We start from the raw sequence: 28,000 nt of genomic DNA, 5'->3' as shown, positions 1-28,000 counted from the left end.
AAGCAAGCCAAGCAGACTTCTGTAACTCTGATCTCTACACAAATCATGACAAGATAGATGTGGTTTTTAACAGTGGCACATAATGATCTCTACACAAATCATGACAAGATAGCCTGACGTGAGGCTGGTGGAGATGGATGTGGCTCTAACAGTACCACGTAATCAGTGAGGGTATACAGTACCACGTAATCAGTGAGGGTATACAGTACCACGTAATCATTGAGGGTATACAGTACCACGTAATCAGTGAGGGTATACAGTACCACGTAATCAGTGAGGGTATACAGTACCACGTAATCAGTGAGGGTATACAGTACCACGTAATCAGTGAGGGTATACAGTACCACGTAATCAGTGAGGGTATACAGTACCACGTAATCAGTGAGGGTATACAGTACCGTAATCAGTAATCAGTGAGGGTATACAGTACCACGTAATCAGTGAGGGTATACAGTACCACGTAATCAGTGAGGGTATACAGTACCACGTAATCAGTGAGGGTATACAGTACCACGTAATCAGTGAGGGTATACAGTACCACGTAATCAGTGAGGGTATACAGTACCACGTAATCAGTGAGGGTATACAGTACCACGTAATCAGTGAGGGTATACAGTACCACGTAATCAGTGAGGGTATACAGTACCGTAACGTAATCAGTACCACGTAATCAGTAATCAGTGGTATACAGTACCACGTAATCAGTGAGGGTATACAGTACCACGTAATCAGTGAAGGTATACAGTACCACGTAATCAGTGAAGGTATACAGTACCACGTAATCAGTGAAGGTATACAGTACCACGTAATCAGTGAAGGTATACAGTACCACGTAATCAGTGAAGGTATACAGTACCACGTAATCAATGAAGGTATACAGTACCACGTAATCAGTGAAGGTATACAGTACCACGTAATCAGTGAAGGTATACAGTACCACGTAATCAGTGAAGGTATACAGTACCACGTAATCAGTGAAGGTATACAGTACCACGTAATCAGTGAAGGTATACAGTACCACGTAGTCAGTGAGGGTATACAGTACCACGTAATCAGTGAGGGTATACAGTACCACGTAATCAGTGAGGGTATACAGTACCACGTAATCAGTGAGGGTATACAGTACCACGTAATCAGTGAAGGTATACAGTACCTGTCATGTTTGTCATTTATTGTCATGTCTTGTCCCTGTGCTCCCCATGCTATTCGTTTCCCTCTGCTGGTCTTGTTTGGTTCTATCCTTCTCTCTCCCCCTCCCTCTCTCACTCTCTCGCTCTCTCTTCTCTCTGTCGTTCCGTTCCTGCTCCCAGCTGTTCCTATTCCCCTAATCATCATTTAGTCTTCCCACACCTGTTCCCGATCCTTTCCCCTGATTAGACTCCCTATTTATTCCTTTGTGATCCGTTCCTGTTCCGTCGGTTCCTTGTATTGTATTCACCATGCTGTGATTGCGTTTCGCCCTGTCCTGTCGTGTTTTTTGCCGTGATTGTGTATCACCCTGTCCTGTCGTGTTTTGTGCCTTCATCAGACGCTGCGTGTGAGCAGGTGTCTCAGTCGACTACGGCCTGCGCCTACCCGAAGCGACCTGCAGTCTGTGGCCGCTTCTCCAGTTGTTTTCCCCTCTACAAATCTAGAGGATGTCAGTTATTCCGTTTTGAACATTATTAAACTCTGTTTCTGTTAAGTCGCTTTTGGGTCCTCTTTTACCTGCATGACAGAAGGAACCGACCAAGGAATGGACCCAGCGACTTCAGACGCTCGTTACACTGCCGTCGAGTTCCAAGGAGCCATGCTCGGCAGACACGAGCAGGAATTGTCTGCTGCTCGCCATGCCGTGGAGAACCTGGCCGCTCAGGTTTCCGACCTCTCTGGACAGTTCCAGAGTCTACGTCTCGTGCCACCTGTTACTCCCTGGCCTGCCGAGCCTCCAGAACCCAGGGTTAATAACCCACCTTGCTACTCCGGGCAGCCCACTGAGTGCCGCTCCTTTCTCACGCAGTGTGAGATTGTGTTCTCTCTCCAACCCCACACGTACTCTAGAGAGAGAGCTCGGGTTGCTTACGTCATTTCACTCCTTACTGGCCGGGCTCGAGAATGGGGCACAGCTATCTGGGAGGCAAGGGCTGATTGCTCTAACAGATTCCAGAACTTTAAAGAGGAGATGATTCGGGTTTTTGACCGTTCAGTTTTTGGTGAGGAGGCTTCTAGGGCCCTGGCTTCCTTATGCCAAGGTGAACGGTCCATAACGGATTATTCCATTGAGTTTCGCACTCTTGCTGCCTCTAGTGAGTGGAACGAGCCGGCGCTGCTCGCTCGTTTTCTGGAGGGACTCCACGCAGCGGTTAAGGATGAGATTCTCTCCCGGGAGGTTCCTTCAGATGTGGACTCTTTGATTGCTCTCGCCATCCGCATAGAACGACGGGTAGATCTTCGTCACCGGGCTCGTGGAAGAGAGCTCGCATCAACGGTGTTTCCCTGCTCCGCATCGCAACCATCTCCCTCCTCTGGCTTTGAGACTGAGCCCATGCAGCTGGGAGGGATTCGCATCTCGAATAAGGAGAGGGAACAGAGGATCACCAACCGCCTGTGCCTCTATTGCGGAGTTGCTGGACATTTTGTTATTTCATGTCCAGTAAGAGGCCAGAGCCCATCAGTAAGCGGAGGGCTACTGGTGAGCGCTACTACTCAGGTCCCTTCATCTAGATCTTGTACTACTATGTCGGTCCATCTACGCTGGACCGGTTCGGGTGCTACATGCAGTGCTTTGATTGACTCTGGGGCTGAGGGTTGTTTCATGGACGAAGCATGGGCTCGGAAACATAACATTCCTTTCAGACCGTTAGACAGGCCTACGCCCATGTTTGCCTTAGATGGTAGTCATCTTCCCAGTATCAAATTTGAGACACTACCTTTAACTCTCACAGTATCTGGTAACCACAGTGAGACTATGTCTTTTTTGATTTTCCGTTCACCGTTTACACCTGTTGTTTTGGGTCACCCCTGGCTTGTATGTCATAATCCTTCTATTAATTGGTCTAGTAATTCTATCCTATCCTGGAACGTTTCTTGTCATGTGAAGTGTTTAATGTCTGCCATCCCTCCCATTTCTTCTGTCCCTACTTCTCAGGAGGAACCTGGCGATTTGACAGGAGTGCCGGAGGAATATCATGATCTGCGCACGGTCTTCAGTCGGTCCCGAGCCAACTCCCTTCCTCCTCACCGGTCGTATGATTGTAGTATTGATCTCCTTCCGGGGACCACTCCTCCTCGAGGTAGACTATACTCTCTGTCGGCTCCCGAACGTAAGGCTCTCGAGGATTATTTGTCTGTGTCTCTTGACGCCGGTACCATAGTGCCTTCTTCCTCTCCGGCCGGGGCGGGGTTCTTTTTGTTAAGAAGAAGGACGGTACTCTGCGCCCCTGCGTGGATTATCGAGGGCTGAATGACATAACGGTTAAGAATCGTTATCCGCTTCCCCTTATGTCATCAGCCTTCGAGATTCTGCAGGGAGCCAGGTGCTTTACTAAGTTGGACCTTCGTAACGCTTACCATCTCGTGCGCATCAGAGAGGGGGACGAGTGGAAAACGGCGTTTAATACTCCGTTAGGGCATTTTGAGTACCGGGTTCTGCCGTTCGGTCTCGCCAATGCGCCAGCTGTTTTTCAGGCATTAGTTAATGATGTTCTGAGAGACATGCTGAACATTTTTGTTTTTGTCTATCTTGACGATATCCTGATTTTTTCTCCGTCACTCGAGATTCATGTTCAGCACGTTCGACGTGTTCTACAGCGCCTTTTAGAGAATTGTCTCTACGTAAAGGCTGAGAAGTGCTCTTTTCATGTCTCCTCCGTTACTTTTCTCGGTTCCGTTATTTCCGCTGAAGGCATTCAGATGGATTCCGCTAAGGTCCAAGCTGTCAGTGATTGGCCCGTTCCAAGGTCACGTGTCGAGTTGCAGCGCTTTTAGGTTTCGCTAATTTCTATCGGCGTTTCATTCGTAATTTCGGTCAAGTTGCTGCCCCTCTCACAGCTCTTACTTCTGTCAAGACGCGTTTTAAGTGGTCCGGTTCCGCCCAGGGAGCTTTTGATCTTCTAAAAGAACGTTTTACGTCCGCTCCTATCCTCGTTACTCCTGACGTCACTAGACAATTCATTGTCGAGGTTGACGCTTCAGAGGTAGGCGTGGGAGCCATTCTATCCCAGCGCTTCCAGTCTGACGATAAGGTTCATCCTTGCGCTTATTTTTCTCATCGCCTGTCGCCATCTGAGCGCAACTATGATGTGGGTAACCGTGAACTGCTCGCCATCCGCTTAGCCCTAGGCGAATGGCGACAGTGGTTGGAGGGGCGACCGTTCCTTTTGTCGTTTGGACAGACCATAAGAACCTTGAGTACATCCGTTCTGCCAAACGACTTAATGCCCGTCAAGCTCGTTGGCGTTGTTTTTCGCTCGTTTCGAGTTTGTGATTTCTTACCGTCCGGGTAGCAAGAACACCAAGCCTGATGCCTTATCCCGTCTGTTTAGTTCTTCTGTGGCTTCTACTGATCCCGAGGGGATTCTTCCTTATGGGCGTGTTGTCGGGTTAACAGTCTGGGGAATTGAAAGACAGGTTAAGCAAGCACTCACGCACACTGCGTCGCCGCGCGCTTGTCCTAGTAACCTCCTTTTCGTTCCTGTTTCCACTCGTCTGGCTGTTCTTCAGTGGGCTCACTCTGCCAAGTTAGCGGGTCATCCCGGTGTTCGAGGCACTCTTGCGTCTATTCGCCAGCGCTTTTGGTGGCCGACTCAGGAGCGTGACACGCGCCGTTTCGTGGCTGCCTGTTCGGACTGCGCGCAGACTAAGTCGGGTAACTCTCCTCCTGCCGGTCGTCTCAGACCGCTCCCATTCCTTCTCGACCATGGTCTCACATTGCCTTAGACTTCATTACCGGTCTGCCTTTGTCTGCGGGGAAGACTGTGATTCTGACGGTTGTCGATAGGTTCTCTAAGGCGGCACATTTCATTCCCCTCGCTAAACTTCCTTCCGCTAAGGAGACGGCACAAATCATTATTGAGAATGTATTCAGAATTCATGGCCTCCCGTTAGACGCCGTTTCAGACAGAGGTCCGCAATTCACGTCACAGTTTTGGAGGGAGTTCTGTCGTTTGATTGGTGCGTCCGTCAGTCTCTCTTCCGGGTTTCATCCCCAGTCTAACGGTCAAGCAGAGAGGGCCAATCAGACGATTGGTCGCATACTACGCAGCCTTTCTTTCAGAAACCCTGCGTCTTGGGCAGAACAGCTCCCTGGGCAGAATACGCTCACAATTCGCTTCCTTCGTCTGCTACCGGGTTATCTCCGTTTCAGAGTAGTCTGGGTTACCAGCCTCCTCTGTTCTCATCCCAGCTTGCCGAGTCCAGCGTTCCCTCCGCTCAAGCGTTTGTCCAACGTTGTGAGCGCACCTGGAGGAGGGTGAGGTCTGCACTTTGCCGTTACAGGGCACAGACGGTGAGAGCCGCCAATAAACGCAGGATTAAGAGTCCAAGGTATTGTTGCGGCCAGAGAGTGTGGCTTTCCACTCGCAACCTTCCTCTTACGACAGCTTCTCGTAAGTTGACTCCGCGGTTCATTGGTCCGTTCCGTGTCTCCCAGGTCGTCAATCCTGTCGCTGTGCGACTGCTTCTTCCGCGACATCTTCGTCGCGTCCATCCTGTCTTCCATGTCTCCTGTGTTAAGCCCTTTCTTCGCACCCCCGTTCGTCTTCCCTCCCCCCTCCCGTCCTTGTCGAGAGCGCACCTATTTACAAGGTACATAAGATTATGGACATGCGTTCTCGGGGACGGGGTCACCAATACCTAGTGGATTGGGAGGGTTACGGTCCTGAGGAGAGGAGTTGGGTTCCGTCTCGGGACGTGCTGGACCGTTCGCTCATCGATGATTTCCTCCGTTGCCGCCAGGATTCCTCCTCGAGTGCGCCAGGAGGCGCTCGGTGAGTGGGGGGGTACTGTCATGTTTGTCATTTATTGTCATGTCTTGTCCCTGTGCTCCCCATGCTATTCGTTTCCCTCTGCTGGTCTTGTTTGGTTCTATCCTTCTCTCTCCCCTCCCTCTCTCACTCTCTCGCTCTCTCTTCTCTCTGTCGTTCCGTTCCTGCTCCCAGCTGTTCCTATTCCCCTAATCATCATTTAGTCTTCCCACACCTGTTCCCGATCCTTTCCCCTGATTAGACTCCCTATTTATTCCTTTGTGATCCGTTCCTGTTCCGTCGGTTCCTTGTATTGTATTCACCATGCTGTGATTGCGTTTCGCCCTGTCCTGTCGTGTTTTTGCCGTGATTGTGTATCACCCTGTCCTGTCGTGTTTTGTGCCTTCATCAGACGCTGCGTGTGAGCAGGTGTCTCAGTCGACTACGGCCTGCGCCTACCCGAAGCGACCTGCAGTCTGTGGCCGCTTCTCCAGTTGTTTTCCCCTCTACAAATCTAGAGGATGTCAGTTATTCCGTTTTGAACATTATTAAACTCTGTTTCTGTTAAGTCGCTTTTGGGTCCTCTTTTACCTGCATGACAGTACCACGTAATCAGTGATGGTATACAGTACCACGTAATCAGTGAAGGTATACAGTACCACGTAATCAGTGAAGGTATACAGTACCACGTAATCAGTGAAGGTATACAGTACCACGTAATCAGTGAAGGTATACAGTACCACGTAGTCAGTGAAGGTATACAGTACCACGTAATCAGTGAAGGTATACAGTACCACGTAGTCAGTGAAGGTATACAGTACCACGTAGTCAGTGAAGGTATACAGTACCACGTAATCAGTGAAGGTATACAGTACCACGTAATCAGTGAAGGTATACAGTACCACGTAATCAGTGAAGGTATACAGTACCACGTAATCAGTGAAGGTATACAGTACCACGTAATCAGTGAAGGTATACAGTACCACGTAGTCAGTGAAGGTATACAGTACCACGTAATCAGTGAAGGTATATCACTTGCTCTGTTCCTCTAGCTGGTCACAATTCAAATACATGCTAATAGTGAGTCTTGCAAAAGCTCCTGTTTCCAGTGACTACTCCTCTTTTAGAAGGTGAGGTCACTGCCACTCATGGTTGATCCAGCCTCTAAAAGTCTACGTCATGGGGTGGGGGCATTAAGCTAACATATATAATTCTTTTAATATGGTCATACCATGGTTCATTTAGCCATTTCATTTTACATTTTAGGTCCCCGGTAGGTATCAAAATACTTATTTGATACCATTTTTAAATTGGCCTTTACTACCATAGCCCATAGAAACACATTGAATAACACATTCATTTAGAAATGTCTGTCCTATATCTAGGAGATATACATTTTTGTTGTAAAAGTCCCGTGACACTTGTGAAGTTCATAGAGCAAAACGAAGAACACCATAGTGTCCGTAATAGTTTGTAAGCTAAACCATTCAGACGCTACAGACTTTTTTGCAAGACGACCATTTTATCATGATGTCTCATGGTCTGACAAACACCGCTGTAGCTCGGCCACCTTCCACCGCAGATGCGGAAGTCTGACATAGGCAGATGCGGTGGACTGAGGCAGCTTAAACTGATAGATTGTTATGGGGATTTGTTATATTAAGTTACTTAGATTGATGCACTGAAGAGTCAGTAGACTCCGGCGATAGCTGACACCCGCAAAGCTGATGTTTTTCTGTTTTGGCGGTGTCGGAAGCGTAACTGTTGGCGCTGTCAAATCAGTCAGCAGCTGCTCTTGCTGCCATTGTCAGGAAGCCACACCCATCCCACTCCCGTTAGAAGTTCAGAAGGAGAAAGTGTAGGATATATAGAAATAATGATGCTGAAATCATGAGGGTTTCTACCCTCATCTTACTTTCCAGTATTCAAACTTGTAAACGAGGCTGCATGGGATTTCTCTTAATGTGACTCCATGCAGCCAATGGCAACGTCCGCTTGAGGTATAATGCCAGGAGCTGCGTGTGGATTTGATAACTTTAACGCAGTTCCACCTCCAACATCACCAGAACAACCGCTATGCGGATGTCAACTAGAATCTGATAGAATCTAAACCTCTTGTTTCAGTCGATGGGTGTGAATCTGATAGAATCTAAGCCTCTTGTTTTAGTTGAAAGGTGTGGATCTGATAGAATCTAAGCCTCTTGTTTTAGTTGAAAGGTGTGGATCTGATAGAATCTAAGCCTCTTGTTTCTGTTGACGGGTGTGGATCTGATATAATCTAAGCCTCTTGCTTCAGTTGACGGGTGTGGATCTGATAGAATCTAAGCCTCTTGTTTTAGTTGAAAGGTGTGGATCTGATAGAATCTAAGCCTCTTGTTTTAGTTGAAAGGTGTGGATCTGATAGAATCTAAGCCTCTTGCTTCAGTTGACGGGTGTGGATCTGATAGAATCTAAGCCTCTTGTTTCAGTTGACGGGTGTGGATCTGATAGAATCTAAGCCTCTTGTTTTAGTTGAAAGGTGTGGATCTGATAGAATCTAAGCCTCTTGTTTCAGTTGACGGGTGTGGATCTGATAGAATCTAAGCCTCTTGTTTCTGTTGACGGGTGTGGATCTGATAGAATCTAAGCCTCTTGTTTCAGTTGACGGGTGTGGATCTGATATAATCTAAGCCTCTTGTTTCAGTTGACGGGTGTGGATCTGATATAATCTAAGCCTCTCGTTTCAGTTGACGGGTGTGGATCTGATATAATCTAAGCCTCTCGTTTCAGTTGACGGGTGTGGATCTGATATAATCTAAGCCTCTTGTTTCAGTTGACGGGTGTGGATCTGATATAACCTAAGCCTGTCGTTTCAGTTTGAAGTTTTCTATTTACATAACGATGAAAATAATGTAATTGAAGCAATTTCGAGGCTGTATCTAGAATGAAAGTCTATCATTTGCAGAGCTTGTGTTAATAATGTCATTATTAGGAACAATGACAAACACCAGTTAAAAAGGCAGACCGATTCCCGTCAGCTGACACACAACAAAAGCATCAAATGAGGGTGCCCCATCACCCAAGCATCAAACAAGAAGGTATGGAAATCTTGGGAGGACAAGTTAAGCTATTGTTTCTTACAATGTCACATCTGCGCAAAATGTGTAATGTACAGTATTGACCAAATGCTCTCTAAAGATTTAAAATGTATCAATTGGATTCACATAACATCTTAACTACATGACAAGTTCTAACATGCTATGGTAATGTCTTAAATAACCATTTCCACTAGGGGGAGTACAGCCCCTAAACAACAGAGCCCAGTGCTGATCACAACATTGCTTATGTCTTGCATCAGCAATGAGGCTAGGTTCCCTCAGTGACAATTGTCTTAATCTATTTGGCTCTACATCGCCAATTAAGATACACTAAAAGATCAGTCAGCTTTGGCCGATAACATTGTCACTTCTAGCCAATTTGAAACTTGTGCCCATAGAATTTGGACCAGGGCTCTCCAACCCTGTTCCTGGAGAGCTACCCTCGTGTAGGTTTACACCAGGACTCTCCATCCCTGTTCCTGGAAAGCTACCCTCCTGTAGGTTTACACCAGGACTCTCCATCCCTGTTCCTGGAAAGCTACCCTCCTGTAGGTTTACACCAGGACTCTCCATCCCTGTTCCTGGAAAGCTACCCTCCTGTAGGTTTACACCAGGGCTCTCCAACCCTGTTCCTGGAAAGCCACCCTCCTGTAGGTTTACACCAGGGCTCTCCAACCCTGTTCCTGGAGAGCTACCCTCCTGTAGGTTTACACCAGGACTCTCCAACCCTGTTCCTGGAGAGCTACCCTCCTGTAGGTTTACACCAGGACTCTCCAACCCTGTTCCTGGAAAGCTACCCTCGTGTAGGTTTACACCAGGACTCTCCATCCCTGTTCCTGGAAAGCTACCCTCCTGTAGGTTTACACCAGGACTCTCCATCCCTGTTCCTGGAAAGCTACCCTCCTGTAGGTTTACAACCAGGGCTCTCCAACCCTGTTCCTGGAAAGCCACCCTCCTGTAGGTTTACACCAGGGCTCTCCAACCCTGTTCCTGGAGAGCTAACCTCCTGTAGGTTTACACCAGGACTCTCCAAGCCTGTTCCTGGAGAGCTACCCTCCTGTAGGTTTACACCAGGACTCTCCAACCCTGTTCCTGGAGAGCTACCCTCCTGTAGGTTTACACCAGTGCTCTCCAACCCTGTTCCTGGAGAGCTACCCTCCTGTAGGTTCTCTCTCCAACCCGAGTTGTAACTAACCTGGTTCAGCTTAACAAGCAGCTAATTATTAGAACCAGGTGAGCCAGATTAGAGTTGGAGTGAAACCCTACAGGACGGTATCTCTCCAGGAACAGGGTTGGAGTGAAACCCTACAGGACAGTATTTCTCCAGGAACAGGGTTGGAGTGAAACCCTACAGGACGGTATCTCTCCAGGAACAGGGTTGGAGTGAAACCCTACAGGACGGTATCTCTCCAAGAACAAGGCACACACTAAACACCATCACACCACACCACACACACTAAAAACAGCACCACACACACATGCTAAGCACCACCACACACACACACGTGCTAAACACCACCACACACGCTAACCATCACCACACCACTACACACGCTAAACACCACCACACACGCTAAACACCACCACACACGCTAACCACCACCACACCACTACACACGCTAAACACCACCACTAACGCTAAACACCACCACACACACTAAACACCACCACACACCAAACACCACCACACACCAAACACCACCACACACGCTAAACACCACCACACACGCTAAACACCACCACACACGCTACACACCACCACACACGCTACACACGCTAAACACCACCACTAACGCTAAACACCACCACACACACTAAACACCACCACACAACGCTAAACACCACCACACAACGCTAAACACCACCACACAACGCTAAACACCACCACACAACGCTAAACACCACCACACACGCTAAACACCACCACACACGCTAAACACCACCACACACGCTAAACACCACCACACCACCACACACACTAAACACCACTACACACACTAAACACCACTACACACGCTAAACACCACCACTCGCGCTAAACACCACCACACCACTACACACGCCAAACACCACCACACACGCTAAACACCACCACACACGCTAAACACCACCACACACGCTAAACACCACCACACACGCTAAACACCACCACACCACTACACCACCACTAACGCTAAACACCACCACACACACTAAACACCACCACACAACGCTAAACACCACCACACAACGCTAAACACCACCACACAACGCTAAACACCACCACACAACGCTAAACACCACCACACACGCTAAACACCACCACAGCACTACACACGCTAAACACCACCACTAACGCTAAACACCACCACACACACTAAACACCACCACACACACTAAACACCAGCACACACGCTAAACACCACCACACCACTACACACGCTAAACACCACCACACCACCACACACGCTAAACACCACCACACACGCTAAACACCACCACACACGCTAACCACCACCACACCACTACACACGCTAAACACCACCACACCACTACACACGCTAAACACCACCACACCACTACACACGCTAAACACCACCACACACGCTAAACACCACCACACACGCTAAACACCACCACACACGCTAAACACCACCACACCACTACACACGCTAAACACCACCACACCACTACACACGCTAAACACCACCACACCACTACACACGCTAAACACCACCACACCACTACACACGCTAAACACCACCACACCACTACACACGCTAAACACCACCACACACGCTAAACACCACCACACACGCTAAACACCACCACACACGCTAAACACCACCACACACGCTAAACACCACCACACACGCTAAACACCACCACACACGCTAAACACCACCACACACGCTAAACACCACCACACCACTACACACGCTAAACACCACCACACCACTACACACGCTAAACACCACCACACCACTACACACGCTAAACACCACCACCACACACACGCTAAACACCACCACACACGCTAAAACCACCACACCACTACACACGCTAAACACCACCACACACGCTAACCACAACACCACTACACACGCTAAACACCACCACACACGCTAAACACCACCACACACGCTAAACACCACCACACACGCTAAACACCACCACACCACTACACACGCTAAACACCACCACACACGCTAACAACCACCACACACGCTAACCACCACCACACCACTACACACGCTAAACACCACCACTCACGCTAAACACCACCACACACACTAAACACCACCACACACGCTAAACACCACCACACACACTAACAACCACCACACACGCTAACAACCACCACACCACTACACACGCTAAACACCACCACACCACTACACACGCTAAACACCACCACACCACTACACACGCTAAACACCACCACACCACTACACACGCTAAACACCACCACACACGCTAACCACCACACCACTACACACGCTAAACACCACCACACACGCTAACCACCACCACTCAAGCTAACCACCACCACACAAGCTAAACACCACCACACACACGCTAAACACCACCACACACACGCTAAACACCACCACACACGCTAAACACCACCACACACGCTAACAACCACCACACCACTACACACGCTAAACACCACCACACCACTACACACGCTAAACACCACCACACCACTACACACGCTAACCACCACCACACACGCTAACCACCACCACACACGCTAAACACCACCACACCACTACACACGCTAAACACCACCACACACGCCAACCACCACCACACACGCCAACCACCACCACACACGCTAACCACCACCACACCACACACAACGCTAAACACCACCACACACACTAAACACCACCACACATCAAACACACACACTAAACACCACCACACATCACAACACTAAATACCACCACCACAAACACACTAAACCACACACTACAAACACATCAAACTACAAACACACTAAAACACCACACAAAACACCACCAACACACAAAAACCACCACACCCTACAAACACACTAACCACCACACCCTACAAACACACTAACCACCACACCCACACAAAACACCACCACACCCACACAAAACACCACCACACCCACACAAAACACCACCACACCCACACCCACACCCACACCCACACCCACACACACACACACACACACACACACACACACACACACACACACACACACGGACAATGACAAACACTGACCACAACACACACGGACAATGACAAACACTGACCACAACACACACGGACAAAGACAAACACTGACAACGACAGGACAGGAAAAAGGGCAAGCCTATCCAAGAATCACAATGATGTAAAAGAGGAACAATTCTAAACATTCCTTCACACCACATTATTTTCATGATTTTGTATTTTTTATTTCACCTTTATTTAACCACGTAGGCTAGTTGAGAACAAGTTCTCATTTACAACTGCGACCTGGCCAAGATAAAGCAAAGCAGTGCGACACAAACATCAGAGTTAGTTACACACGGAATAAACTAACATACAGTCAATAACACCATAGAAAAAAGTCTAGTGTGTGCAAATGAGGTAAGATAAGGGAGTTAAGGAAACAAATAGGTTATAGTGGCGAAATAACCTCAATTTAGCAATTAAACACTGGAGTGATAGATGTGCTGAAGATGAATGTGCAAGTAGAGATACTGGGGTGCAAAGGAGCAAAGATATATAAATAGTATGGGGATGAGGTAGTTGGATGGGCTATTTAAAAGATGGGCTATGTACAGGTGCAGTGATCTGGGAGCTGTTCTGACAGCTGGTGCTTAAAGTTAGTGAGGGAGATATGAGTCTCCAGCTTCAGTGATTTTTGCAATTAGTTCCAGTCATTGGCAGCAGAGAACTGGAACAAAAGGCGGCCAAAGGAGGAATTAGCTTTGGGGGTGACGAGTGAAATATACCTGTTGGAGCACGTGCTGCGGGTGGGTGCTGCTATGGTGACCAGTGAGCTGAGATAAGGCAGTGCTTTACCTAGCAAAGACTTATAGATGACCTGGAGCCAGTGGGTTTGGCGACAAATATGAAGCAAGAGCCAGCCAACAAGAGCATACAGGTCGCAGTGTTGGGTAGTATATGGGGCTTTGGTGACAAAACTGTGATAAACGGCATCCAATTTGCTGAGTAGAGTGTTGGAGGCTATTTTGTAGAAGAGTTTACAGTCTAACCAGACACCTAGGTATTTGTCCCCATATTCTAAGTCAGAACTGTCCAGAGTAGTGATGCTGGACGGACAGGTAGGTGCTGGTAGCGATCAATTGAAGAGCATGCATTTAGCTTTACTTGCATTTAAGAGCCGTTGGAGGCCACGGAAGGAGAGTTGTATGGCATTGAAGCTCATCTGGAGGATAGTTCATACAGTGCCAGAAGTATACAGAATGTTATCGTCTGCGTAGAGGTGGATCAGAGAATCACCAGCCGCAAGAGCGATATCATCGATGTAAACAGATAAGAGAGTCGGCCCGAGAACTGAACCCTGTGGCACCCCCATGGAGACTATAAACTATCAAAATAAAGAAAGTCGCACACTATGTATAATCTCCCAGCAATTGAATGGGTATTTACCAACGTTTCGGCATCACTGTGCCTTCCTCAGGGTAATGTCATGAATACTTGCACCAGGTGCTTGTAGAATGTCTACATAACCTGGTTTAAGTATTCATGACATTACCCTGAAAAAGGCACTGTGATGCCGAAACGTTGAAAAATACCCACTACATTTCTGGGAGATTATACACGGAGTGTGCGACTTTATTTTGATAGTTTATAGTTTATTCACTGTTAGTCAGCACGTCCACATAAACTATTATTCTGGGTGTGCACCCTCTCATGTTTCTTAACCCCCATAGAGACTTCCAGAGGTCCGGACAACAGGCCCTCCGATTTGACACACTTAACTCTGTCTGAGAAGTAGTTGTTGAACCAGGTGAGGCAGTCATTTGAGAAACCAAGGCCGTTGAATCTGCTGATAAGAATGTGGGGATTGACAGAGTCGAAAGCCTTGGCCTATGAATACAGCTGCACAGTACTGTCTCTTATCGATGGCAGTTCTGATATCATTTAGGACCTTGAACGTGGCAGAGGTGCACCCGTGACCAGCTCGGAAACCAGATTGCATAGCGGAGAAGGTACGGTGGGATGGAGGGTGTGGGGGATTTGGAAACAACGGGATGAAAAAAGCACAGCTGACTTGCTCTTTAAATGTTTACATTAAATAATAAAATACTGAGTGTTTCAATCTGTTCTTTATTTTCTGAGTGAACCTATCAGAGATGAGAGCAGGATCTCACCTGAGGGAGTGCTGTGGATGGAGGAGCTGATTCTGGATTTGGCCTCGGTCAGCTTGGACACACTGTTGGCCCTCATGCGAGGAGCCAGTTTGTTGTCGGTGGGGGAGCGGAGGCCCAGGCGCAGTATGGTCTCTGCAGACAGGCGAGGGGAGGAGGTGCTGCTCCGACCTACTGTACACTCTGAGTCACTACGGGCCGAGATGGAGCCCAGCCGTGTCCTCCTGGGCTGGGCCAACATGTCCAGCCGCGAGGGCCCTTTACGACCAGATGGAGGCTTGGATGTGGAACTGGTGGTGGACACCTCGGAGGCCACAGACATCCTGTCTGCATCGGTCTGGTCCGTGTCGGATGTGTCCCCCAGCCGGGCCCGGCGGAGCAGGGAGGTTCTGGTAGGCCGTGGCTGGGGCAGAGAGGCCTGTTTCCCCAGGGAGGAAGCTGTGGCGGCCTGGAGAGTCTTACTAGACTTACTGGAGCTGGTCTTGCAGCTGGATTTGGCTTCCAGTTTGGAATGTAGCAGGTCATCCGTAGAGGTGAAGTGGCTGCGGCCGTACGTGTGACTATGCAAACTCTCCTGTTCAGAGGAAAGAATGTCGGAGATGGGGAAGGACGAGGTCTGGTCGTCATCTGTGAGATCCTGGGAGGGTTGTCGTGCCCGCGATGAGGCAGGCTGGACGGAGCGGCGAGCATCTAGCCGGCTGGGATCAGTTCTGGTCTTGGTCTTTCTCTCCAAGCGCTCGCGAGCGTTGGTGCTGGCAGCGGTTTTGGAGGTTGAGCCCAGGTTGCTCTTCTCCTTGTACAGGCTGCTGAGGGAGCGGCGTTTCTGGTGAGCTGGTTTCTTCTCTCCCTCCCCTGCTGCCTGGTTGTAGGTGCTGGCCGTGTCCACGTCTGACTCAGGGGAGAAGCCTGCACGGTTGGCTCTGTCCAGCTTGTTCTCAGCCCTCAGCTTGGCCTCCAGGAAAGCCATGACAGCCTCTGTGTCCTTCAGCAGGGTGGCTGTGTCCATGCTGCCCACAGAGTCACTGTGCTCGCGGCCCAGGACACCGGCATCACCTTTGATCCGAGGGATCAGCTCGATGGGCACCACACCACTGGGCTTCTCAATGGTGAAGCTGCCCTGACGGACTAGAGGCTTGCCCCCCGACTTCTCCCCCCTGTCCCCTCCTCCTTTGCTGTGGTGCTGAATCCTATCCTCCGCCCGCCTCCTCCTCTCCTCTGACCTCTTCTCACTGCTGCTCATAGGTCTGAGAGAGGGCTTGGAGGAGGCCTGTAGTGGGGCCTTGGTCTGGTTCATCATATCCCCCTCCTCTATGGAGGTAAAACACGCCCTGTCTCCTTCATTCTCCACCTGCCTCTCCTTTTCCTGGGGCTCCGTGTCCTGTTTCTCCCCGATCTCTGAGCGATGCAGGCCCAGGCCGCACAAGCTCTTCCCTGGCTTGGCCCGGGGGTCGTCGATGGGGAGCTGGGGGAGGGTCCTGCGTTTACGCTCGGTGAGACTGGAGGTGGCAGAGCTGGTACTTCGGATGGAAACGCCCGACTCAAAGGCATCCGCTTCTGGAAGAAAAAATAAATAGTAAAGCTACATTTCTTAATCAAAATAAATAAATATTGCTCAACCATAGCAATTTAGTGCCATTATGTGGTGAAAATACACCTTAGTTAAGACAGATGCAGATTGACATTAGCCTGATTTTGTTAAATATAGGAGCCCTACTGTACCTCTCTGCTGATGGACGAAGGCAGGCGACTCAGCAACAGACCCCTCTGGGTCAGTTCTGGTGTGGTTTGCAGCTGGACTGGTCCACTGAGACACCCAGTGACTACTGCCCACTGCCACCGAGTCCTCAGACAAACTCTGACAGAAGAGAAGAGAGCGCAGACACAGTTAGCCTAGTCTCTTGTCAGACTCGTGGCATTCCACTCCATTTAGAGAAACAGCGGTTGTGGGAAAAGACTACAGTTAACCTACTAAATCAACCGGATCCCTGCTACTGGCCACCTAGAGCTGGAGGAAGTACTCACATGTAGCGGAGGACACAGAAGACAACTCTGCTGCCATTCACTCACCTCTGACTGGTCTTATGTTTAAGTGATGAGCCTGAAGAGTTATCATACTCATTACGTATTAGCTGATTCATATTTTAAACCAAGCATGGTGTAGAATAGAGGACCCAGAGTAGCCAAGGGAGGTGATAGGTGGGAATGAAGACCCATGATTGTAGAAAACAATACTTGAATTTATTACAGATACAGGATTTCAGAATAAATGGCTTGTCTCACACAGTTGTCCATAGCAGCAACATTCAGGATACGAAATCTCACAAAAATGATGGCGTTTCTAAAGCTCAGCCCCTTAATAGGGTTCCTACTTTAGCTTAGACTGGGCTTAAATGCTAAACAGTATACCTAGGGATTACCCCTTTTCCAGCTCTAAACAGAGCAACGCTCTCATTACTGGGACTAAAGAGAGTCTATCAGAACAGCCTAAATCAACTGCCTGTACAAACAGGCCGCAACCAACAAACTGCTATAGAGCACATTATAAAATGGTGTTCAACCCTGAGCTGAGAGAAAAGGACAGCATGTATCCCTTCACTACTCAGCCCCGCCAACACTTATTAACCAATGAGAATGAGCATTTCATTTGAAGAATTTACTTGTTAAATTAGACCAGGTAGCACTTTGGGAAACATTATTTAAGTTAATTGCATGAATTAGTTTAAATGACCATATTTAGTCATGTAATTTAGTCATGTCCACTTCAAAGAGAGAGCTATATCAAATTGAACATGATTAAAAATACTACTGTGGGAGAAAGGATGAATGTGTCACTGTCTGTCCATGTGTCACTGTCTGTCACCTCAAATCTTTCTCTCGACCTGTGTGTACCTACAGTTGAAGTCGGAAGTTTACATACACCTTAGCCAAATACATTTAAACTCAGTTTTTCTCAATTCCTTACATTTAATCGTAGTAAAAATGCCCTGTCTTAAAAGTCAGTTAGGATCACCACTTTATTTTAAGAATGTGAAATGTCAGACTAATAGTAGAGAGAGTGATTTATTTCACCTTTTATTCCTTTCAGCACATTCCCAGTGGTTTACATAAACTCAAAAAGTGCCATATTTGTCCCCATGTGCAGTTGCAAACTGTAGTCTGGCTTTTTTATGGCGGTTTGGGCAGTGGCTTCTTCCTTGCGGAGCAGCCTTTCAGGTTATGTCGATATAGGACTAGTTTTACTGTGGATATAGATACTTTTGTACCTGTTTCCTCCAGCATCTTCACAAGGTCATTTGCTGTTATTATGGGATTGATTTGCAATTTCTGCACCAAAGTACGTTCATCTCCAGGAGACAAAACACGTCACCTTTCTGAGCGGTATGATTGCTAAGTGGTCCCATGGTGTTTATACTTGTGTACTATTGTTTGTACAGATGAACGTGGTACCTTCAGGCGTTTGGAAATTGCTCCCAGGGATGAACCAGAGTTGTGGAGGTCTACAATTTTTTTCCCGAGGTCTTGGCTGATTTCTTTTGATTATCCCATGATGTCAAGCAAGTTTGAAGGTAGGCCTTGAAATACATCCACAGGTACACCTCCAATTGACTCAAATGAAGTCAATTAGCCTATCAGAAGCTGTTGAAAGGTACAGTCAACTTAGTGTATGAAAACTTCTGACCCACTGGAACTGTGATACAGTGAATTATAAGTGAAATAATCTGTCTGTAAACAATTGTTGGAAAACTTATGTGTCTCATGCACAAAGTAGATGTCCTAACTGACTTGCCAAAACTATAGTTTGTTAACAAGAAATGTATGGAGTGCTTGAAAAACGAGTTTTAATGACTCCAACCTAAGTGTATGTAAACTTCCAATATGCAATATGAATGCCAGTCATCCAATATGCTGTAATAGAAATATGTTCATAAAAAATGTTCATTAAATCAGATTGACGATTGTAGACTATACTAGACTATTGTGGACTATACTAAACTGTTGTAGACTATCCTAGCATATTGTAGACTATACTATATTGTTGTGGACTATACTAGACTATTGTAGACCATACTAGACTATACTAGACTGTTGTAGCCTATACTAGACTATTGTAGACTATTGTAGACCATACTCTACTATTGTGGACTATTGTAGACCATACTAGACTATTGTGGACTATACTAGACTGTTGTAGCCTATACTAGACTATTGTACACCATACTAGACTATTGTGGACTATTGCAGACCATACTAGACTATTGTGGACTATACTAGACTGTTGTGGACTATACTAGACTGCTGTAGCCTATACTAGACTATTGTAGACCATACTAGACTATTGTCGACTATACTAGACTATTGTGGACTATACTAGACTATTGTCGACCATACTAGACTATTGTCGACTACACTAGACTATTGTCGACTACACTAGACTATTGTCGACTACACTAGACTATTGTCGACTATACTAGACTGCTGTAGCCTATACTAGACTGCTGTAGCCTATACTAGACTATTGTAGACCATACTAGACTATTGTCGACTACACTAGACTATACTAGACTGTTGTAGACCATCCTAGACTATTGTGGACTATATACAGTCTCCTTCCTCCCTTTGTGGTTTGTATGGAACTTGCCTGGAGGGGACAGAGCATCATTTCTCTCTATGAACTAGGTCACAGACTGAGTGGCCTACTCTGTGAAATACAAGGACACGGGGAGTGCTTGGCTGACACACAACTACTCCCCTTCCAATAGAGTAATCTTAATGCAATCTGGAGCTCTTGCTTTCCTATATTTATAGAACAGATGTAATTAATTTGATCCGCATGTTGTTGCAGGACATTTTGTGCATGTTATTTTTAGTTTGTAATTTCCACTAACATTTCTGACTTCATTTGCACCAACTAAAATGTATCAATGCCTACAAAAATGTCCATTCATTATAATCCACACAATAATTCACATTTCCTGTTGCTGCAGGATTATTTTCCACCTGTGAGAAAATGGATAATCTGTAAATATACTGAACAAAAATGTAAATGCAACATGTAAAGAGTTGGTCCCATGTTTCATGAGCTAAAATAAAAAGCAAAATAGCTTATTTCTCTCAAATTGTGTGCACAAATGTGTTTACATCCCTGTTAGTGAGCATTTCTCCTTTGCCAAAATAATCCATCCACCCTGACAGATGTAGCATATCAAGAAGCAGATTAAACAGCATGATCATTAACATATGTAGTTCTGTCCTTGAGCTGTTCTTGTCTAATGATGTTCTGTATTATGTCATTTTGCATTATGTTTCATGTTTTGTGGTGACCCCAGGAAAAGAAGCTTTTGCAACAGCCTTTTGGGGATCCTAATAAAATACAACCCCCCCCCCCCCCCAAAAAAAAAAAAACAGGTGCAACTTGTGCTGGGGATAATAAAAGGCCACTCTAAAATGTTCAGTTCTGTCACACAACACAACACCACAGATGTCTCAGAAATCTCAGATGTCCATCAGCCACTCCTTGGGCTACAGTAGCTATTTTGCCAATTGGCCTGGACACCTTTTACAGCCGACACGGAGCCCTGACGATCCTTCATGACTGGTCTACTGACGTAACTGTCCGAGAGGGCTTCAACAGACTATTCCATCGCGACGTCCCCCCTAAGGCCCTTCTGCTAGACTGCTAGACCCGGCCCGCTAGCTGTCTGAATCGCAGTGCCTCCAGCTCGCTTAGCTACACACTGGACACTATGATCACTTGGCTAAGCATGCCTCTCCCTAATGTCAATATGCATTGCCCATTGCGGTTTTGGTTAGTGATTATTGTCTTATATCACTGTAGAGCCTCCAGCCCTGCACAATATGCCTTAACTAGCATTTTGTTCCACCTTCAACACATGTGGTGACCTAGCCTGGTTTAAATGGTGTCTCTAGAGACAAAACCTCTCTCATTGTCACTCAATGCCTAGGTTTCTCTCCACTCTGCTGTCTTCAACCTGGATCTCAGCGATCACTGCCTCATTGCCTGCGTACGTAACGGGTCCGCGGTCAACCGACCAACCCTGCTCACTGTCAAACGCTCCTTAAAACACTTCAGTGAGCAGACCTTTCTAATCGACCTGGCTACGGAATCCTGGAAGGATGTTGATCTCATTCCATCTGTAGAGGATGCCTGGTTATTCTTTAAAAGTGCTTTCCTCACCATCTTAAAAAAGCATGCCCCATTCAAAAAAATGTAGAACCAGGAACAGATGTAGCCCTTGTTTCACTCCAGACCTGACTGCTCTTGACCAGCACAAAAACATCCTGTGGCGTACTGCATTAGCATCGAATAGCCCCCGCGATATGCACATTTTCAGGGAAGTTAGGAACTAATATACAGAGGCAGTTAAGAAAGCAAAGGCTAGCTTTTTCAAACAGAAATTTGCATCCTGAAGCACAAACTCCAAAAAGTTATGGGACACCTCCTCCCAGCTGCCCACTGCACTGAGGCTAGGAAACACTGTCGCCACAAATAAATCCACGATAGTTGATAATTTCAGTAAGCATTTTTCTACGGCTGGCCATGCTTTCCACCTGGCTACCCCTACCCCGGTCAACAGCTCTGCACCCCCCACAGCCTCCCCATTTCTCATTCACCCAAATCCACATAGCTGATGTTCTGAAAGAGCTGCAAAATCTGGACCCCTACAAATTAGCTGGGCTAGACAATCTGGACCCTCTCTTTCTAAAATTATCCACCGCAACCCCTATTACTAGCCTGTTCAACCTCTCTTTTGATTTGATATTTGTATCGTCTGAGATCCCTCAAGATTGGAAAGCTGCTGTGGTCATCCCCCTCTTCAAAGAGGGAGACACCTTAGATCCAAACTGTTACAGACCTATATCTATCCTACCCTGCCTTTCAAAAGGTCTTCGAAAGCCAAGTTAACAAACAGATCACCGACCATTTCGAATCCCACCGTACCTTCTCCACTTTGCAATCTGTTTTCCGAGCTGGTCATGGGTGCACCTCAGCCACGCTCAAGGTCCTTAACGATATCATAACCGCCATCGGAAAAAAATCCAATGCAGCTGTATTCATCGACCTGGGCAAGGCTTTCGACTCTGTCAATCACCACATTCTTATCAGCAGACTCAACAGCCTTGGTTTCTCAAATGACTGCCTCACCTGATTCACCAACTACTTCTCAGATAGAGTTCTGTGTGTCAAATCCTGTTGCCCGGACCTCTGGCAGTCTCTATGGGGGTGCCACAGGGTTCAATTCTCGGGCCAACTATTTTCTCTGTATACATCAATGATGTTGCTCTTGCTGCTGGTGATTCTCTGATCCACCTCTACGCAGATGACACCATTCTGTATACTTCTGGCCCTTCTTTGGACACCGTGTTAACTAACCTCCAGATGAGCTTCAATGCCATACAACTCTCCTTCTGTGGCCTCCAACTGCTCTTAAATGCAAGTAAAACTAAATGCATGCTCTTCAACCGATCGCTGCCCACACCTGCCCGCCTGTCTAGCATCACTACTCTGGACAGTTCTGACTTAGAATGTGTGGACAACAACAAATACCTAGGTATCTGGTTAGACTGTAAACTGTCCTTACAGACTCACATTAAGCATCTCCAATCCAAAATTAAATCTAGAATCGGCTTCTTACTTTGCAATAAAGCATCCCGCACTCATGCTGCCAAAATCAGACTATCCTACCGATCCTTGACTTTGGCGATGTCATTTACAAAATAGCCTCCAACACTCTACTTAGCAAATTGGATGCAGTCTATCACAGCGCCATCAGTTGTCACCGAAGCCCCATATACTACCCACCACGGCGACCTGTATGCTCTCGTTGGCTGGCCCTCGCTTCATATTCGCCGCCAATTCACTGGCTCCAGGTCATCTATAAATCTTTGCTAGGTAAAGCCCCGCCTTATCTCAGCTCACTCTGCCAATGACTGGAACGAATTGCAAAAACCACTGAAGCTGGAGACTCATATCTACCTCACTAACTTTAAGCATTAGCTCAGAGCCGCTTACGGATCATTGCACCTGTACATAGCCCATCTGTTAATAGCCCACCCAACTACCTCATGCCCATATTGTTATTTTTTTGTTTTCTTGATCCTTTGCACCACAGTATCTCTATGTGCACATTCATCTTCTGCACATCTATCACTCCAGTGTTTAATTGCTAAATTGTAATTCCTTCGCCACAACGGCCTATTTATTGCCTTATCTCCCTAATATTACCTCATTTGTACAGACTGTTTATAGAATTTTCTATTGTGTTACTGACTGTATGTTTGATTATTCCATATGCAACTCTGTGTTGTTGTTTGTGTCGCACGGCTTTGCTTTATCTTGACCAGGTCGCAGTTGTAAATGGGAACTTGTTCTCAACTGGCCTACCAGGTTAAATAAAATGTTTAAACAATGTCTGCGCCCCTGCCCAGTCATGTGAAATCCATAGATTAGGGCCTAATGAATGTATTTACATTGACTGATTTCCTTCTATGAAATGTAACTCAGTAAAATCTTGGAAATGTTTTGCATGTTGCGTTGATATTTTTGCTCTGTCATGAGGAAATCAGCACTAGCATTGTTCACTTTTCATGATCTCTGCCTCTCATTCCTGCCCACTGGGCACAGACATCAATTCAACGTCTATTCAAATCAAACTATTTGTCACATGCGCCGAATACAACAGGCGCCGAATACAACCTTACCGTGAAATGCTTACCTATAAGCCCTTAACCAACAATGCAATTTAATTGAAATTACGTGGAAGCAATGTTGATTCAACCAGTGTGTGTGTAGTGGGTGGTTTGTGCATCACTCTCCTCAGAAAACTAAAACAATAGGAGCTCTACTGGAAAATAAATGCTATTTTGGCATATTAACACTCAACAGTTTTCAGAAGCTGCCGCATCCCTAAGAAGGAGTCTGAGGGTCAAGGGAAGAGACAGCGAGTGTCTCAACCCAAGTATGTCAGTATGTCATAATAATGAAAGTTAGTGATGGATACATTTCAAGCATCACATCGCTGAATGAGATAGATGCCACCAGGTGTTGGTAGCCTGGCAGGCTATGATGACTAAAAGCCGTGAGAGATTGGGTGCAACCATTTTTGTCACTATGGAAGGGGTGTTTTACCTCGGATGGAAGGCAGCTTGGTTTCACCGTTTCTCCCATCTCTGTGGTCTTCCTCTCCTTCTTCCCCCCTTCTCCTTGTTGTAGTTCTACTGGTCCTGAGACAGACAGATCCTGGTTCTGCTCCATCCCGAACACCTGAGTATTAAGGTAATAAAGAGCTCCATGACTTTCCACTGTAATCTACTCTACTCAATAGATAAAGGTGGCTGATATTGGACCAACATGAGGGCCAGAGACAATTAAAGCACAGCCCCATACATCCACACAAGGCCAGTGCCATGGTAACAGCACTAGAAAGAACACACATTACAGCCATGTAAAAAACACAAAGAGCAGTGTGCCAATTAGTGTGTCAGCTAATTATAGGAATTACCATAATCACACTTCTAGTTTAGAGAAGACTACCCAGTCCATGCTCCGAATAAAACTGACAACCAATTATTTTATTTAACTAGGCAAGTCAGTTAAGAACTCTTATTTACAGTGACGGCCTAGGAACAGTGGGTTAACTGCTTTGTTCAGGGGCAGAACAACAGACTTTTACCTTGTCAGCTCAGGGATTCAATCGAGCAACCTTTCAGTTATTGGCCCAATGCTCTAACCACTAGGCTACCTGCCACCAATGCCATCCCCCAACCCACTCCTCTTCATCCATTCCCCAAATACCATATTTTATGTCCCAAATACATGTTTAATGAGTGAATAAAGTACATATCAGGGCAACATGTTTAAGTTTATTTGGGGTAATCTTAAGCCGCAGCAGTAAACTCTCCTCTACTTCAGAGAATCTCCCTTCTAGAAATCTTTTCATTCAGCTTGAGAAAGCACGCAGGCAGTTGTTACATGAGCAAATAATGGAGAGCTCGACTGTGAGCCTCAAAATGCCATTTGGAGCCCGTTAGATTTGCTCTACAGCTGTGATCAGACTGAGCACTACACTCTTAGAAAAAAGGCTTCCAAAAGGGTTCTTAGGCTGTCCCCCCTTTTGATTCCAGGTAGAACCCTTTTGGGATTTATGTAGTACCCTCTGTGGAAAGGGTTCTACATGTAACCAAAAAAGGGTTCTTCAAAGGGGTACAGTCCCAAAATGTTTTGCATGTCAGCAATCGAGTTTTTCAAGATATTGGACTTTCAAAAAGCTAATTGTAACTTGCCACATAACCATGTCACAATATGCACCATATGATGAAAAACGCGTGATGATGTGGCAAGTTATAATTTACTTTTTGAAAGTCATATATCTTGACAAGTTGATTGCTGACATGCAACAACAGCCCTTTTTGGTTCCATGTAGAACCCTCTGTGGAAAGGGTTCTACATGGAACCCTTTTGGGTTTTACCTGGAACCAAAAAGGGTTCTTCAAAGGGTTCTTCTATGGGGACAGCTGAAGAAACCTTTAAGGTTCTAGATAACACCTTTTTTTCCTAAGAGTGTATAATAGCCCACTCTCTTAATGTGTATGGCTGTTCATATGAGCTAATCCTAATAAGAACAGAGAGACTTGAGGGAAATAGACCTCCATCTCAGGGCGAGATGTACCATTTACTAATACTATCAGTGACATTTCTTTATTGCTATACTATTGAAAATTAGAGTATTAGTGAAAGTGCCTGATCAAGAACTTCACTGCACCAAAGTTTGAAAGGAATCTTAGATTACATATTGTACAAGGTAAATATTTGAAATAGTCTCGTAATGACCACATTGTTGCACATGAAATACATTACGAAAAGAAATCCAATTTCTAAGAGAGGACTTAGTCAAACGCTTCTCATTCGAAATATAGCAATGTCATAGATCAATGTGACGACAGGTCATTACAGCTCAAAAGCTCAGCATGCTTAGTGGACGTTATTTTTGGAGGATATTTCAGAAAACTATAGAAAAATAGCATGTCCTTTGAATGCCCTGTTCAATAAGGTTGATTCAATTATGTTATTTCAAGACACAGAGAACTTGGTCATTCTTACTTTCAAACCAAGTCAACTTTCCTACATGCAATTCAGGTAATATAAAAATAAAATTAGATTTGTATTCATTACGATTTTCACAGCAACCCAACCCACAATGATATATCCTTGAGTGGAGTGTGAATATACATCAGAAAGCTGACCATACCTTGTCTATCATGCGCCTAGCCTCCTCCTCCTCAGGGTTGGGGTTCTCCAACTCGATGGTGTAGGTTCCCTTATCACTCTGGTCATCCTCCTGCTCCCTGTCCCTGTCCCCCTGAGACCGAGGGGTCCTCAGACCCTCCTCACTGGGGCTGGGCTCAGTGGTCTGGTGGCCTGTACTGACCGAGCTCCTCCCTATGCTCTGGTCCTCAGACCTCTGCTTCATCAGAACTCGGGCGGCAGTGGGGGCTCCGGCTATCAGGGCCGCTGATAACGGGGCCTTATTGAAGTCTGTGGTCATGGTGGAAGGGGACTTAGAGTGGGAGGGGGGGTGGGGCAAAGAGCCTCCCTGGCCGCACCCCCAAGCAGCGGTGCAGTCTGAGAGAAGGAGTAGGAGCGTCGCTTGCGGGGGTTGTCATCGTTGTAGAATTCGATCATGAAGGTAGTCCTGTTGCCGGTAGTCCGACCCCACTGACCTCCCTGTCCTCCCTGCGCCGACCTCAGCCTCTCCTCCAGAGCCAGCCTCCGGCTGCCGAAGCGCAGGCCAATCCCGTTCTCAGAGTCACTCTGGGTACCGTCCTCATGCTTGCTGCCTAGGAGAAGCAAGACAGGAGGAGAGCACAGACCCATAACATCTAACCTCTGACCTTATAACTGCTAATCATGACCTAGAGAAAGGACATAGTCCTCTATGATGGAATCTAATGTCTCCAGACTTCACCCAGCCACAGCACTACTAGCCCTGCCTCCCTGTGGGCCGAGGGGGAGAGGGGAGGGGGTTGGAGGGTGGAACTGGAGCAGGAAGGGAAGAGGAAAGCGGGGGCTCAGGAAGTAGCATGCAGTCAGACGTGACAGTGGTTGGTTCAGAGACAGAATATTACCAGGCCACTCTGGAAACAGAGGCCTTTCATGCAGCAGCAGACAAACAATCTGTTAGGAGCCTCACAATGCTGCTTGTCTCTGAGTGACTAGAGGTGGCTGGCCCCGGCCACAACACCGCCGGCCCCACATGAGTCAGACTGCATCTACTCCACTCCACCTCATCACACACAGCACACATCAAGCAAAAACAAAACAGTTAAATCTACTACACAGTATAGAGACAATCAACCTAGTTAACTCTACTACACAGTATAGAGACAATCAATGTAGTTAACTCATCAATCCACACAAAATACCCCATAATGACAAAGAAAAAACAGTATTTTAAAAAACTGAAATATACAATGTATATAAGTATTCAGACACTTTACACAATACTTTGTTGAATCATCTTTGGCAGAGATTACGGGTTCAAGACGGGGCTCTAGCTGTGCGACTCAAGGACATATACAGACTTGTCCCGAAGCCACCCCTGCGTTGTCTTGGCTATGTGCT

The 28,000-nt window shown here is 46.7% G+C and overlaps 1 protein-coding gene across 1 annotated transcript in view; it reads right to left on the bottom strand.

Annotated features, from left to right (window-relative positions):
* Positions 1-28,000, bottom strand: part of LOC124038629 (centrosomal protein of 170 kDa-like) — an 89,999-nt gene that overhangs the window by 5,169 nt on the left and 56,830 nt on the right. Inside the window, 5 exon segments of the mRNA XM_046354707.1 lie at positions 15,364-16,914; positions 17,080-17,215; positions 24,509-24,643; positions 26,628-26,918; positions 26,921-27,216. Of these exon segments, the coding sequence (XP_046210663.1) occupies positions 15,364-16,914; positions 17,080-17,215; positions 24,509-24,643; positions 26,628-26,918; positions 26,921-27,216 (2,409 nt within the window).

Source organism: Oncorhynchus gorbuscha, linkage group LG06, assembly GCF_021184085.1.
Source record: "Oncorhynchus gorbuscha isolate QuinsamMale2020 ecotype Even-year linkage group LG06, OgorEven_v1.0, whole genome shotgun sequence".
Taxonomy (NCBI): Eukaryota; Metazoa; Chordata; class Actinopteri; order Salmoniformes; family Salmonidae; genus Oncorhynchus; species Oncorhynchus gorbuscha.
This window is presented reverse-complemented; position numbering and strand designations above follow the sequence as displayed.